Source organism: Dreissena polymorpha, chromosome 5 (genome assembly GCF_020536995.1).
Source record: "Dreissena polymorpha isolate Duluth1 chromosome 5, UMN_Dpol_1.0, whole genome shotgun sequence".
Lineage (NCBI taxonomy): Eukaryota > Metazoa > Mollusca > Bivalvia > Myida > Dreissenidae > Dreissena > Dreissena polymorpha.
In genome coordinates, this window is record NC_068359.1 from 9,979,553 (window position 1) to 9,997,388 (window position 17,836).

Consider the following 17,836-nt stretch of genomic DNA (forward strand, 5'->3'; position numbering starts at 1 on the left):
GGTGTGTTACATCAATTTATGTATAATCGAATAAAATACATCAACAAATCTTCAAATAATTTAGTTTTGGCCGGCATAGAACATAAACATGTCTTGTTGACGAATCTCCCACGAAATTTCGGGAGATTTTTAAGAGTACACGGTACTCTCTGTCGTAAGTATAACTTGCAAATAGAGACTGGTGCATAATGTGGAATTAATTGGGATAAATTGCCAATTTCAATTCAAGGTGTGAAATGTCAATTAGTTTGTTAAGGCCCCTTGTTAGTTGTTTATTGTTATTCACACTGCTTAAGAAGGGGCCACCAGGAGGCCTTTATGCAACTGACAGTTTGTGCCATAGGATCAAACTTGGGGCAAAAGAGCGCCCTGATTTTATTGTAAGTCAAACAATTTAGCCTTCAATACTAATTATTGTAACAACAGTTTATTTCACAAGTACCTGTTCTGAGTATGTGTGATTGATAATTAGGCCAGTCTAAAGTTTGTTATTAAACTGTCATTATTTTCTGAGAGTTTGAACTAAGCACACGATTTTTTGTAATTAAGTTTAAAGATAAGACCAATGTCCTTGGCTTCGTGGTTAAGGGGCGATTCAGCCCAGACCATCGCGAGTGGTACTAAGCGGAAGCAGGAAGAGTGTTCTGATTCTAAAACGCCTAAGCGACAATTCAGGAAAAATCATTCGCAGAGCTCGTATGATTGGTATGAGAAAAATGAAAATGGTCTGTGGCACTGTACCTTGTGTAGAACTTCAAAGTTTGACAACCCTTATGCTCGTGGGCACGAGACACCTGCTAAAACCACCAATCACGATCGCCATGCCTCTTGTAAGTACAAACATGTATGTTTGAATCAATAATATTTTTCTACCTTTTAAACGTACAGTTCAACAAAGCGGTACAAGAGACGCGATGTTGTATAATAATTTAATATAAGTTTAGATTTTCTCATTCATGATCGGCTTTGTTTATGCGCATGTTCTTTAGCGTTTATGGTGATTCAGATGATGTGGTTAATTGTATTTATCATTATTCCAGTCAATTATGGAAAGTAGTGAACATCATTTATTTATTAGATACATTAGGCTTGAAAAGCTGAATCCCTCGTGTTTTTCGTGTGTGCGAAAAAAAAGCGCAAAAATGTGACTCCTTATAGAAGGTTACGTCGGGCGCACGAAAAAACTCGCATGTTTTGAAAACCAAATTAAACAATTCTTTGAAGTGCAGAGAACTTTGAAATCATTAAATTAAATTTATAAAATAGGTGAGAGAATGTTGAAATTAATTTTACATAAAACAATCGTAGCGCGTTTTACGCAAAATATGGCAATATTACTCTTGAAAAATAATAGGTGCGAACAAATACGCTGCATATACCGGTAGTTCTTGATATCGTCCTATAGATACACAGAAGTTTAAGGGTACTGGGGATTAATGCTGCCCGTCTGTCAAACTTCTCAACTCTGCAACACCTTATTTATTTTGAATGCATTTTTCATCAAACTTTCACCGAATATCGGATAGTTCCCGAATGTTACAAATTCTTGTTGTTTTGTAGCCCAGAAGCACATTGATGCTGTAACAAGATCATCATTAAAGTCTCATAAGCCGCTTCAAAAGATCATTGCCAACAAACTGCACAAGGATGACCATTTGGGCATCAATCTGCTGAAGGCCGCCTAACACATTGGGAAAAGGGAGCTGCCGAAGGAAGAGTTCAGGCATCACTTGGAGTATGCCAATGCAGTGGGCGCAGATTATAGTGTGCTCTTGTCAAAAAGTGCTCGATTCACATACTGTAGTAACAAAAGTGTGACTGAACTACAAAGTGCAATAAGTGAGGTCATTTTAGAGGACAGAATTACAAACATTCAAAGATCTGGAGTATTTTCTCTTGTTCTTGATGAAAGTACGGACAATGAAAATAAGAAAAGAGTGTTGATGTATGCACAGAGTGTAGATGAAGACGGACTAAAATACTCATTCTTATCAAACAAACAGATCAAAACCGGATCAGCATGTGCCGAAAACATTGTGGCGTTGGTGTTAGACGAGCTGAAACAGAAAAACCTGGACATCTCGAAAATGGTCAGAATAAGCACAGACGGAGCTAGTGTGATGACTGGTAAGAAAGGTGGGGTAGTGGCCATGCTACATCAGCATTCCCCAGCACTGGTTGGGGTGCACTGTGTGGCCCACCGCATTGCACTAGCAACATCCCACGCAGCCAGGGATATACCTGAATTGAATTGTTATTCCAGAACCATTAGCAACGTCTTCAGGTATTTCCATAATTCCGTCCTGACATAAAACCGTCTGCGGGAGATACAGTAAATTCTAAATCTGCCAGAGCTGAAGTTCGTGGAACTTCATTCTGTGAGGTGGCTCAGTATGGAGGGTGCTGTAGGAGCCATGTACAGGAGCTATCCTGCTCTTGCCATGTGTCTTGAACGAGAGGCTGTATTAGATGCGACTGCCAAGGGACTTTTCAGTGAAGTGTCCCAATACAAATTCATCGCCACCACGCATATGCTAATGGATGTGTTACCATTCATTGGAAGACTGTCAAAGAACTTCCAGCACGACAGTCTGGACTTCTCTAAGGTGCAGCCTCTTGTTGACAGCACATGTGCTAGTCTCAAGGACTTGTGTGATGTGCCTGGGGAATTCATTACCAAGTTGGATGAGTTCACAGTAAATTGTGATGGTGACACCATGTACAGTCGCCCAGTGTCAGAGTCAAGTAGCGAAGCTGTAAGACTCAGGATCCAAAACAACTACAAGATTGAAGGATATGAAGATAGTGAGGAGGAGGAGGAGGATGAAGTTGAGGATTGCAGCTACAAACCCATTCTTAAGTATTATCAGCAACAAAAAGACTCTGTCACCAAGACATTCAATAAATACATAGAAATGGTGGTTGAAAACATTCAAGACAGGTTTCAGGACTCTCAAGTTCTGAATGCGATGAATGCCCTGGTGCCAAAAAACATAAGCGGTTCAAAGAGTGTCGCCATGTTTGGCAATGATGATGTTAAGATTCTTGTGAAGCAGTTCAAAAAGCATCTCTTGAGTTCGACTGAGTGTTTGAATGAGTACAGACAGTACAAGAACCTTGTTTCCGGTTCTTACAAAACAGAGACACTAGAAGCCATAACCAGAACAATCATAACAAAGTATCATGATGAGTTTCCCAACATGACCATCCTTTTGAAGTGCTGCACAGTTATTCCTATGAACAGCGTGAAATGTGAAAGAGGCTTCTCAACACAAAACAGGATTATGACAAGACTCCAAACCAGGATGAACAACAAAACTCTTGATGATCTGATGAGAATTTTGGAAGACAGGGCTTTCCTTAGACCTCAAATCTCAAGAGTCAAGGACTCTTGGGACCATATTTTCAAGAGTCAAAATCAAACTTCTGAGAGTCCTAATAATAACGTAGAAGATTCAATGATTTTTTGCAATTTAAGCAAATTACTGAGATATAATATATAAAAAGCAACAACTTAAAAGATACAGGTATGTTAACATTTATTTCTTGCATTTTACTGTCACTACAACACTATGCATTTAAACACAATATTTCAATGATTAATAAAAACAAAACATGTTTTCTAATACAACATTAACTTCATGTATACAGCAGAGTAATATGTCATATGTTCTTCTTTCGCACGTTTGGGGGTGTTAGGAGCACTGTCATTTAGATCTAAAGTACGCTTTGTCATTGGCGTGTTACACACACTTTCAGAGTTACTACCGATTCCGAATTCGAAAAGGTTTCTCTGCGACATTTTCCGAATGCACAAGCACAATTACACTTTATCCAATAACTTTGTTTGACCGTTTCGCGTGGCTATTAAATTAAGAATGAAATACAAAATGTGAAAAAAACACATTTCCGCTGGCTATCACAAAAAAACAACAACAAAAAACATACGGGTGGTACCTAAACACAATAGCCTATATAAATTGGTAAACTATAAAAGGAAATTATTTCTACTCGCCGATAAAGGTGCCTCCGTATTTAATCCCATCAAAAATTCCGACGCCCTTTAATTATTTCATGTGCCATCTTCACTGAAGACGTGCGACAAACACGCTGTTTTCTATGCCTTCTCAAACGGTCAATTATTACGCCTACATGTATTTTGTAATCAATTAGCTCATGCAAAAATTGTCACTTTGCTACAAGGTCAGTAATATCGGTTCTATAGTTATTTTTAGCAACTTTGATGCAAAGCGTGTAATTTGACGTTGTAGACAGTACATATGCCAGCATAACTTTCGCGCGTCTTTGAACTGAGCAATCATGAAGTAAAACAGTGATGGGTGCATTCAGCTTTGGAAATACATTCTGCCATACTCTGGAAATATCTCAAAATATGCTTTACTGTGTTCTGTGGATATGGATGTTATTATTTTATATTGAATATTATTAAAACTGACGCGGATGAGTCCATTCTGTTTTGGTGGGTTTATAGTTCTTCTTAAATGCTCTGAGCTTTTATGAGTACATACGTACAGCTCAGAGGGTCAATAGCTGGGAGTTGGATTATTGCAACTAGGTGGGTTTAATACACGTCTTTTCCGCAAACAGCTGATAACAAACGCTATGATAAATAATGGAAAGTTAATACACGCGTCATCAAACCAGCAGGGTTTTAATTGGTCAATACTAGATTTCTTAATTAACCAAACTCCGCCTACTGGGTGGACTTGTGCTTCGATGATTTGAAACGGGCGTTAACGATTAGCGTGTACTAAATGAGATACTCCGCCCTGAGCCAATTATCGCTTAGTCTGCACAACTTTTGATCTCGTTGACGCAAGTCGGTATATTCCCCCGGGTCAAATGTGACGCATGACGTAATTTTCTCAAGAGTCAAAAAGGGGTCTTCTGTAATTTTCAAGCGTCAAAACCCGGGAGCTCGGGTCAAAGGAAAGCCCTGGAAGAAGGGCCAAGTATGAGCGAGTTTGACTGTTCACGCGCACTGACCAAATGGAAGGCTGAAAAAGTCAGGAAACTTTACAAATAGAATGATGAAAAAAAACAACAGTGTATATGAACTTAAAACATGTATACACACAAGAAAGATTTTTATTTAGATGGCATTTATAAGAAAGCTTATAGTTGACTATCGATAATTACACATGAATGAAATGTGTATTTTTGCCAAATAAAACACTTGTTTTTACACTTCTTAGGAGAGAAATATCTTCAAACATCATGGCACTTTAAAATAAAATGTTAAGTTGGTGTTTCAGCAAGTTTATTTTAGATATATTCATGTTTATAAATTGTGAAACATGGACTTTTGTTATATATAATGACACCATTTACTGTCTTTTACAGCTTCATGTATATGTAACTGTTATATTGCATTGGTTGTTTTGCTTATACTATTCAACAGGTCAATACAGTCTTAAATAGAAATTAAGAGTTTTGCTTTCTTACTGCAACATTTAGCATTTGTTATTGATACCTTTACGCGTTTGATCAAAGATCGGCTCACTTCTCCCTCATAAAATTGGAAGGAGAAGTCACTTCTCCCTAAAATTTTGGGCTAGGATGATCCCTGCAGACTGACTGACATACTGACGGACAGTTAAACTGCTATATGCCACCCTACCGGGGCATAACAATTATGTTTTTGGGGTGGGGGTGGGGTATAGTGTGAGGGTGTGGTGGTCATTTATTAGATGATCTTTAATTTAAAAAAAAATAATGGGGGGGATTCCGTTGATTCCTAGCGACAAGAAAATTTGGGTGATGTCTCGGCGACTCCACGGTGACCGTCGCGCGATGTATCTCACAGTTACGCAATCAGCGCGAATCACCGCAAATCACTGCGAACCGCCGTGGTTCACCTTTTTAAGCGATTTACTTTGAGGGTTACACTAACATGTACATGTAACATATATGTATAAACTTACATTATACATTGCAATAATAAAGCTTTTGTTGTTGTTGTATGGGCGTATTAGCTAAAATACTCCCGTTCCGACATGAACTTGATGAAGCAATGTCGGAAGCTTTAACGGCTGCAAATTAATATAACAGCGCAGAAAGATCATGCAATAATTATTGTACATAACATGTAAACATTATTTAACTAATTGCATTAGAAGAATGTTTATTAACACTTACAAGCAATTATATATCAGGCCCTAATACACTACCACTGTTCAAATTCCATATTGTTGCCATATACATATAGCACTGTGTAAATTGAAAGTTGCAAAGTGTTTCGTCATTGGTCGGTTATACCTTGTTTTTCTTTACATGGCATTTGATTTAGACGAAACTAATAATTTGGTAATTTACAAGGAATATGATATAAGTTTTCCATTTAAACTTTGATCTTACCGTGTGTGTTTATTGACGTTATTAATTATGTTAAGACTTATTTTTGCATTTCATTAAGAATTATAATGTGTAGCCCTTTTGTTAACAGTGTTTAGCAAAATATTCGCGCCTTAAGACACGGAAAATTGTTAAAGGTTAAATGTAATCGGTAGATTATGCCTAATTATTTGGACTAAATTATGCGATACTTATTTATTTTCTGTTTCAGGCTCCAATGCGGATAACTCGTGTTACTTTCCGAGGGTTGTACATACACAGGGCTCGCGCTGTCGTTCGCCACTTGAGCCATTTGCGAAAATATTGAGAATTTGGCTCTAGAAAAATCCGATTTGCGAAAATGCTAAAATCTCGTAAAATTTCATTGAAAACAGCCGCCATTTAAACCCGAAACTGGTTTTCTATAATTTTCTCTTTGTTTCAATGAAAGTATTCGCAATTTGAACAGTGAACGAAAACCGGTCTGCACCTGTATCGAGACATCGCTTGACCTTTTTGTTATTGAAGTGCACATGGTAGCTGGCCAATCAAAACTGAGCTGGCTTACACATGAAATGACGTTGTCGAATGAAACGTAAAAATGGGTGGAGCTATGAATACACAGTTAATATTGTCGTCTGCAAACAAAATAGCGGATGGTCGCAAATGTCGTATTATAAGATTAAAAATTAAAATAAGCGTGACAATAAATAAATTATTTCCAAGCTGACTATCGATCTAAATTAAAGTGTGATAATTAAGTAATTAGTTCTATGTCGTTGATGTTACAACTTTCTGCTGATTTTCGATTGAAATGAAAAGGTGTTAATTAATTAATTTGATCGTTTTACTCACACACTATGATAACTAACAGCGGCGTATTTTAATCAAAGGAAAACGTGAAAAACACGCGCGGTTTAATTGCAATTAAAATTTAATTAAAGTTACGCATTTTGTAACGCATAGGAAGACTAATTTATGTCGTCTACTATATAAATGGAAGTAACCACTTTGTCCGTACAGTCGCTAACATGACTTCTTTAACCTTAAATCGACGAAAATGAGTCTGAACAAACAAACAAAATAATTAAAACACAAAAAACTAGAGCATTCCAAGAGTGATGGAAAGTTGATAATAATTGGCTTCGCTTTGAGAATGAATCAAAATCAATGTACTGTGACCTATGCATTAAGGTGCAGAATTCCAACACGTTCACTGTAGGTTGCAGTATCCTAAAAAAAGACTCGGTGACGAAACATGCAAAGTCTAAAGGTAAGATTTTGAAGATGAGAGGAATTTTTATTTGAAATTACTTTGAAATGCTATAGTCTAACTATATGTATATATGCAGATTGACTATGTATTATTTTTTTATATTTTCAGATCACACTCATGCCGTCGATGCCAGCAAGCAGTAAAGCAGCAAAACAATGTATTTTGTGAATGAAATGTATGCTTGTATTTTACATGCCATTCATCATGTTGTTAAAAATGCGCTGTATTAAAATATCTCTATTACTATAAAAATTGTGATGTGATGTATATAATGATATGTGACATGTGCTTGTTGTCATTAAAAGAAATAAGAAAAATCTATAGTATATATTGTTATTTGAAAGAAACGAAAACTGGTTGGCAATAGGCCCAAAACGCACCAAAGACAATCTAGGATCCAAAAAATTTTCCGGGGAGGGGGGGGGGGGGGCATGCCCCGGATCCCCCTACATCTGGGTGGCTCAAACATTTTTTGGGCCAGCGCTAGCCCTGATACATTCACAATGCTTGATATGCCGGAAATACATTACTGTTATATACTTAAGTTTATGTTATTATGACATCGTGTTATATAATATGTTGTTATTACATCATTGCCTATATATTAAAGCCATTAAACATTGTGTTTGTTTTGCTGAAAAAAAACCGAGTATATCAACGTAGCATTCAGCGTTCGCAGAGTTCAGTAAATTTGATGATGATGTACAATGTGCATTCATTTCTCTGGGTTTTCACGCCCTAAACAAAAAAAACTCAACATTTGATTATTTATTGTGTACTGTCCAGCGGGTGATAGTGTTTGTTCTAGTGTCTAATTGGCACTCTTTGTACGTGTACAAACTGTGAAAACATGTAACAATCACAGAAACAACAGGATGGCGCTGCCAATTAAGTGCGAGAATGGATCAAAGGGCATTGACAAAAAATAACAGTTTGCATATATTTGTCAGCGTTTCATACATGTCATAATTTTTCAGACCAATTCCGGGCCATTGAGTTAAATTGTCCGGGACTTTTGCCGATTTGTATAACATATGCATTTTGGTACATTTTTTTGTTTCGCATCGTTAATTGCAAAAGTTCGAAAGCCTATCTGAAATACACTTGATCTATTAACGTCAAATTAAACATTACTACTTCCGTTACTAGATACAAGCCACATGTTTTCAGTGTAAGCGTTCTAAACATAGATGGTGACTTCACTGTGTTATTGTTATTAAGACCAGTGTGTAACGCGTAGTTGTTGATACGCCTTTATTAATTTATAACATACCCTTTTTGCTTCTGGATATGCAATCAAACTCAGTCGTCCACTTGTCTTGAAACTTACATACGCGTTTCACTTTTTTGCTGCTGGGACAAGTGGACGAAACTGCTGGGCGTTTTGACATGGCAAACGCAATTCAAATTCACTTATTATTTTTAACGTTATGTTTACTGGGGGTTTAGAACATGACAATAATAAACCTAGTGAGGATGACGTTTTTATATGCTTACTTTTTTACTCAACTTCTTTGTCGGTTAAACGTGCACACATAAACTGCTTTTAATTTTTTACTCAGCGATGTTGGACTTCAGATGTGTGAACAACTATCCTTTGTCCTTACGCAGCGGGAAATAATGACGTAGTAGATTAAAGTCAATTAACAACCACATTAAACAATGCAGCCTTTTCGGTTTGACCGCGAACGTGAGACAATCGATATGATAACAGGACCCCTGTTAATTGATCGATTTTGACACGTAGCATAGTATATTGGGTAGGCATTGTCATGGAGACGGTGCAGATATACACAGATTCGAGGTGCAGTTAAGCCTAAGATAAGGTACATGTATATATGGATTTTGTAAATTCCGGGACATTTGACAGATTTCCGGGACAGTGGGACAAGTTCTTCATTTCCGGGACTGTCCCGGACAATCCGGGACGTATGGCATGTATGGCGTTTACTCAGATGGTCTCTCACAACAAAAAAAACTATACAAGTCAAGGTATTATGTTTTACTTCTATCAGTAACGATACGGATACGACGTGTTTGATTTGAAATGACTTTTAAAAAAGTATCAAATTGTTGGCGATATAATTGTTTTAAAAATACCAAAGAAATGTTTGACCGAAATCAACAGAATTTAATGTTCTCTGCGCTACACAGTTTGTATAAAAAATAAATACTTGCACGCTCGTATACCTTGACCTTGTATATTGCCGCATAATTTTCGCGCTCTTTTGTTGGGAAATATACATGATGACTAGATATTGGAAGCATTTGTAAACGTCATGTTAACATTAAAACATCGGAAGTGTGTTTCGGATGATACATTATTATTCTCATTTGTGAATTTAACGGAACATTTATACTTATGGTATATTAGTTTTGATATGAATATTAATTTGTTACAACGCTTTACGTGTTGAAAAAATGTTTTGATAATATTATGCATTAATAGCACTACTTCCAGGAGGATATCTTTTTTTACATGAAGGCGTATGACGCAATAACACGTTTTTTGGTAAGATCGTATTGCATTCAATCTAAATTTAAATTCGCTCGTCCAATGAAAGCTGTGTCCCACATGCGCTGTACTCTTTACACTTCTAAAAAAATGGCGTAGTCATATGGTTGTTTTAATGAAATTCTCAAACATATTTACCGACATAAATGTTTAAGATTATTATTTTGATGTTGGATTAACGGATAGTTTTCAACATTAGAAGCGTTATGTACATGTATACAGTTATCGATACGATTTGGTTTCTATGCATGAATTGGCGAGTCATCGTTGTCATCGATATCCACTGCGATCACGGCGAATCACCACAGCATTGAGGGGATTCAGGGCGAAGATTATCTTGCTCTCGCGCGACGTCGGAGTGACGAGCCACGTGAAATTGCGGTGATTTTACACTCAAAAAGCAAAATGCCCGCCTTTACTCCGCTAATTAGGCAAAAATCACGGGTCGCGTAGTGTACTTTAGAGTGAATCTAAACACGAAATGTAACCATATATTCAAAGTTACTAAGTCAAAAAAGGGCCATAATTCGGTAAAAATGACAACCGGAGTTATGCAACTTGTCCTTTACTGTCCCCTTATTATAGTTTGCAAGTGTTCCAAGTATGAAAGCAATATCTATGATACTTAAGGGGTAAAGTGGACCAAAACACAAAACTTAACCAAATTTTCAAGTATAAACAGGCCTTGACACTAACTTTTTTGACAGGGTACCCGGAGGGAACCCTACTTTCAACTTTTGGTGGCCCTCACCCAAACTAGGGAGTCCTCTTGTTTCAACACACAGCTACTCTCAGCGTAAGGGCAAATAAGTACAAGAAGCATACTAGTACACATTTTTATTTCCTATATTCAATTCTGTTGCCATTTAAAGCAGACCCATTAAAAGCTCATAACCTTGTCTTGTAAACTTTTGATATCATGTATTTCATCAATATCATCAGCATCGTCATCCTTTTCATAATCATCTTCAGCATTATCATCTTCAGCATTGCCCTTCGCCGCCAGAACTTAGCGTTTCGGAAGTTCTTATTATAAACTTTTAAGAAATAAAAGGTAAATACGCGCATTCAGGGGTTTCACTGGCTCAACAAAACTTGTTGCAACTTTTTCGCGCCGTGAAAACTGTCGATTATTCCAACCTTATTAATAAGAACAATCATTTAAAGAAACCTTACTACATTAATGTCATTGCCTATATTATCACTTTAAAAAGTATATTATTACATAAAAAACAATAAGTACCTTCATGAGTCATACCTTCATAAGTCTTAATAAGCTTTATTTGTATATAAATACCTTTTTTTTCAACTTGATAAACAACACAGATAACCAAAATAATATAACAATGTTAACTTCAATGTATTAAACAGTATGCCGCCTAAATGTTTCAAAATTAATTACTTAAACATAGAATCACACAAATTTACATCACTTGAAAGGGAAAAAGAAATACAAAACATCAGAAAATAAATCATCTCACTTAATTTGTTAAACAGTTATGGTCATTTGGACATGTCATACATCAGGTTCTGTTGTTAAAACGTTTTCTGTTAGTGGTGGATGATTTCCAGGATCAATTAAATTATTGTTGTTCACACCTATTTCCTGACAGAAAGGCCCAGATAATTACCAAAATCTATTCTAGTTGCCTGAAATAACATAAAGCATATTTTTTTTAAACTATCAACAACAAAAAACACATACATGTCACTTTCTTTGAATGTCCGAATTGTAACATATCCGAAATACATGTATAGTACACCAAGTGAACGATATACTTTTTATTTCAGAAATTGTTGGTATCTTAATCAAATTATACCCTTCCAAGGTTATTATAATAATGGAACTATCAAACAGAAATGCTCACAAATACCTGTAGAAAAAAAGTATACCGGCATGTGTTTTTGTGGAGAAATTAAATGCTTTTGCCAGCCAGATCGCCTATGCCATGGTTTTGATTAAAGAAATAGCGGCCCTAATAATTATTATAATTACTGATCGTAGTGACAGTTTGTTACTTTTTTGGGGGCTCAATATCATAAAGGAGCCATAAATAATCCGATAATAACTCCCATAAAACTTGACAATAGCAGTAAAAACACCGTTTGTAACACTTACACGCTTCAGTGATTTCAATATACTCTCTGCACTGTAGGTCGCTTACATCGTCGAAAATCAATATTTACAACTGACAGACGCTGGCCGCTAATGCTCAGTCGCGTGCTTTCGATTCGCAGTACATTTTCGGATAAGATTTTACCGATTTTTTTTATGCGCTGCTCTTTAAAAATTGGAGGCACTTTTAAAAATTCAAATGGTCAATCAAGACAAAGTGGTTCTATAAATTTAGGGTTCCTGGAGGACCACCCAGCTTGAAAGAACTGGTGGTCCTCGCCAAAATCTGGGGGCCTCGGGTCCCCAGACCACCGTTAGTGTCGAGGCCTGATAAAGGGCCCATAATTCTGTCAAAATGCCAGTCAGAGTTACATAACTTTGCCTGCAAAGTCCCCTTACGATAGTTAGTAAGTGTTGCAAGTATGAAAGCAATGGCTTTGATACTTCAGGAAAAAAATGGACCTAAACACAAAACTTAACCGAATTTTCAATTTCATAAGTATAAAAAGGGCACAGAATTCTGTCAAAATGCCAGTCAGAGTTACATAACTTTGCCTGCACAGTCCCCTTATGATAGTTAGTAAGTGTTGCAAGTATGAAAGCAATAGCTTTGATACTTAAGGAATAAAATGGACCAAAACACAAAACTTAACCAAAATTTTCTAAGTATAAAAAGGGCACATAATTCTGTCAAAATGCAAGCCAGAATGATCTAACTTTGCCTGCCCAGTCCCCTCTATAGTAAGTAAGTGTACCAAGTTTGAATGCAATAGCATTGATACTTTATGAGAAAAGTGTACCTAATCGCAAAACTTAACCGGACGCTGACGCCGACACCGACGCCAAGGTGATGACAATAGCTCATATTTTTTTTTCAAAAAATAGATGAGCTTAAAATGCTCTATAAATACAATTGATATAAAAGGAATTCCGTCTTCTGTTGTTCTTGTTTGAAGTTGCATTGTCAGCGTGCGATAATGAATAATACAATGATTATAATGTAAGTATTAATAAATAAGTGTTACAATTATCCATATATGTCAAGTACCGGTACCTGATTATACAAAAATAAAAATATTAATATACATATAAATTCGGCATTCAAATACAGGGTTCCCTCTGGGCTTTCAAAAGTTGTCGCCACTTACTTTCGCCAAATTAAAAAAGTTGTCGCCACACTGGGGCAACATTTGGGCGATGAAGATCATGTTATTATAATACCAAAAAATGAGCATTTACAGTATGTTAAAGGAATTGATTTAATAACAGTAGTATTTATAATAACAACACATTAAAAATTGTTCATTAAATAAAGGCACATTCAATCAGTTGTAACTCTTGTTGATTGACACCTTCTTAGCAGCCTGAATATGTTGCCACAGTATTGGTGCTTCATAAGCTCTATGGTATTCCGAAAATACAAAAAGGGAGATATAATATTAATATTAAACTAATAATAATCAATTAATGTGTAGTATATGAATAATATTAATGTGCTTAACTATGTTTACCTTTCTTAAAACAGTACATTCGGTAGCGAGTGAATTGATAAGTGATGAGGATATAAAGAGTTCACACAGCATAGATTGTGTGTTGGAAATCATATTGAAGGAAATAAAATTCTGATAAACAACTGTCTTTGTTTGGTTTTTGTTTGTTAGCTTGTGAATGTTAGGGAGGGGAACGTTTGTATTTTGAATGAGTTTCAAAATTAGCAGAATCTAATGTTCACTTTTTAAAAGTCGTTTTGCACTCTGAACTTGCCATTTCGACGAGTGAAACAGAAATATGTCACTGTTTAAATAGAACCAATACATGTAAAATGTTTTACTATTTTCTATAATTACACCCGATTTTTCTAAAAACAATCGATACTTACCTTTTTGATTGTCATTGTTGTCAATTTAATGGTCTTGAATCTGCTTCGAACACTGTGACAAACACTTCACATTTAAGCGCAAAGTCGGCATATTTCAATAGTGCCTTATCTCTGATGCAATAAAACTGCCGACCAATTAAGATAACTTGCAACAACACTCCAGATAATCGCAATTATCACCATAACATGCCACTTTGCGGTAGTATGCAGTCAGCTCCACGCTCCATTGAAAACAGCTGTATCGCTTACATCATGGAAATCTATAGTATTACGACTGCCGTAAAGCGGCTGGTAAACACAGCGTCTTTGTCATTTTAAGAAAAAATATATATGCAGAAAAATGACGATTTTTTTAAAATCGCCATTTACGAAATTTTGTCGCCAGATTTTTTATTTTGTCGCAATTGGCGCCAATGGCGATCGACAGCGGGAACCCTGAAATAGGACGACGTTAATCAGGGAACGAATCCGATAACGAGCTTACTTGGTGTATTGTACTTACGAACAAAATGGCCGACCAACAAATTTTGACTATTGAAATTTTACCGATTTGAGTCCTTAAAAAATTGCCCCGTCTTATTAGCAAGGCCACGCAAAATACAGCCGATCTGGGACCTAAAGTTGGGTTCTCGTCTTATAGTCAAACCGTCTTATAAGCGAAGACGTACGGTATGTTCATTGATCAATGGCCCATCAATGAGGTAATCCGTATAATGCTACTATGTTTATTGATCAATGGCCCATCTATGATCTATGGGCTATATTTTCACTATGTGCACTGATCAAATGGCCGTTTCATGCAGTATTCTAACCTGTGCATTGATCCACGATATGAGCTGTGTCATGCAAAATGATTCTTATGCCATTTGTGGCCAGCCTAACTCTAGACCAGGAGCCTGACCACGCTGCATACATGCAAAAGCTGAACTGAAGATTTGCTGCCTGCTTATGACATAGACCCATTTTAGCACAACGCATGTCATTTATTTCCTTCTACATTTTTTTAGTGAATCACCAATGGTTTATCACACTGTTTTTTTTTTATTTATTAATTGATAATCACAGATAATGTTTGCTGCATTGTGACGATATATATGCATGGGTACTTTAACAAAAGAAAAATTTGTTATGTTTTTTCAACTTTTTTGTTGTCAGTTTTTATGTGCGGTCAAATAAAGAAAACGCTCAAACCAGGCCTTTAAGCGCAATCAGCACATGCTTAACTATAAAACTGAACTTTCATGACTAAACTGAAACTGTAATATCTCATTCATGACATTTTTTAACAAACAATACAACTATGCAACTTGAATTATATCACTGCACAACTGCTGAAGCATGCGATTCTTACAAAGTTTATATCAGATGTACTTGGAAAAATGACCTGAAAAAGATGTAATTACTCTTTTTTCATAACTTACACACTGCTTATGAGCCAAAAAGCCAAATATTTTTTTTATTATAGTTATTTGACTTGCTCAACATGCATTTATTATTATTTTTAAACTCATGTACTACAAACAATCTATATTGATCCATTCAAGTGATTTTTTCACAATTTTGGGAAAGGGCTTGGTTCCTTTATATTGGGAAAATTTGTGGTGTTTTAATTAATATTGGGAAATGAGTGTTGTTGTTGTTTTGCTTAAAAAAAGCTTCAAAATTGAGAATACAAGTGTTTTCACTATTATTATTTACTCAAGTTTTAACATTAAATTTAACATGGTAGTACAATATCATAGAATATTTGTGTAGGTGGGCAAATATATAATTTGGATTTAAGATATTAGATTAACAAGTTGCTACTTGAACTTTTTTAAAGCATTTTTTTGTTTAAATTACTTGGCCATTTCTCTATTTTATAGATAATTAACTAACTTCGCATCAATTCTGACAAAGGCATTTGCTTTTTAACGATAACAAAAAATGTGTTAATAAATAATTTAATCTCACGGGATCATATTGCAACTCTTTCTTCTTTTTCTTTGGTGCAGAAGCAGACGTCGGTGTTGGTGAACGTTCACCCTCCTCTGGCTTGTCCGAACCTCGCTTTCGTTTAGAAGGCATTGTGAATCTCAACGAAAATCAATGGTACATATATGACAGATCCGCCGGCTGGAATTCTACACCAACTCTGGAAAAATCAATACACTGATCAAAACAAAGAAAAATAACGCTATCTAAATTTTACATGAATTTCGATTTGTTCTATTGCATTCGCAAATCAAATGCACTATATTTGCACATATAAGTAAACTGAATCATGAATTAAATGAAACTACTCACTGTACACGGTTTTATGCATAAAGCACGGGAAAAATAATTAAATTTATGTTAAACATGTACACTGGCCGCCATTGCTTTTCTAGCGGTGCATAAGTAAAAACTTACTTCCTGTATCTATAAACACGTAGTATTGGTTAAACATGACTATAAATGTGGTTATGATAGGGCACACAAAACAAGGTCCTTTGACTGAAAAGGCGCCTAGACTCGTTATAAGTAACAATATAAGATAAAGATAAGATAAGATTTATTTTGAGTCGGCTTGAGTGAAACAACAAACATAAGCTCAGACAGCTCGTACAACCGACTATAAAACATGATGAATAAGAAATAACAAGTGTATAAAAGCTCAAAGACTGGAAACAATATGTACTACAAATAAAAGGCAGATATACATAAAAATATATAGCATGATATTACAACATCAGATATGGTACTAAAAGGTTTAGATTTGTCTGCATTAAAAGTCAGATAAAAAAAAATAAGAGAAAGAATAAAATATCAACTAGACACAGCATGCAGAGCGTACAGAACATGTCAAGCATACAGAGCATACATAGCATGCAGAGCATACAAAGTGTACGGAGCGTACAAAGCACCCACAGTATACAAAGCGTAAGGCACACAAAGTATACAAAGCATACAAGGCATACATAGCATTCAACGCAAACAAAGCACACAAAGCATGCCAGGCATACAAAATATACTAGGCATACACAGCGCACAAAAAATACCAAGCAAACAAGGCATATAAAGTATATAGACCAAAAAAACAACATGCAAAGCACACAAAGTATACAAAGCAAAACATTGCATATAAAGTATATTAAGCACACAAAAACATGCAAAGCACACAAAGTATACAAAGCATACAATCACACAAAGCATATAAAGCATTTAGGGCCTACAAAGCATACAGAGCATGCACAGCACACAAAGCATACAAAGCTAAGAAAAATACTAAAAGCATATAACATTTAAGAAAATGAAGCATACAGAGCATGCTAAGCATCCAAAGCATACAAAGCTAAGCAAAACTAACAATATATAACATTATAGTAGACAATGAACTTAAAACTAAATGATGTGATGCTCCCTTGCTGTGGAAATCCCATTCAGTCTACAGCATTTGCACCTACAGATTTTTCCATTCCATGTCTCAATTAAAGTTTTAAATTGCGAAAAATTTGTACATTTTCTAAACTCTTCTGGTAGGGAGTTCCACAGCGAGGGGGCAGCATATCTAAAAGAATTTTTACCATATGTTGTTGTGCGTACCTGTGGTATCTGTAAAATATTGGTGTATCTAAAATTTATGGTTGACTGTCTCTTAACAATTAAATCATTTAACAAAGGTGGAGAAATTTCGTTTATGATTTTAAATGTTTCAATAGCCATTGATCTTATACG

At 35.8% G+C, this 17,836-nt stretch overlaps 1 protein-coding gene across 1 annotated transcript in view; it reads right to left on the reverse strand.

Annotated features, from left to right (window-relative positions):
• Positions 1-16,526, reverse strand: part of LOC127880974 (protein polybromo-1-like) — a 117,629-nt gene extending 101,103 nt beyond the window's left edge. Inside the window, exons 1-2 of the mRNA XM_052428490.1 lie at positions 16,427-16,526; positions 16,094-16,274 (exon numbers count right to left, since the gene is read on the reverse strand). Coding sequence (XP_052284450.1) covers positions 16,094-16,207 — 114 coding nt within the window. The 5' untranslated portion in view covers positions 16,208-16,274; positions 16,427-16,526. The remainder of the gene's footprint in view (positions 1-16,093; positions 16,275-16,426) is intronic.
• Positions 16,527-17,836: the final 1,310 nt, after the last annotated feature.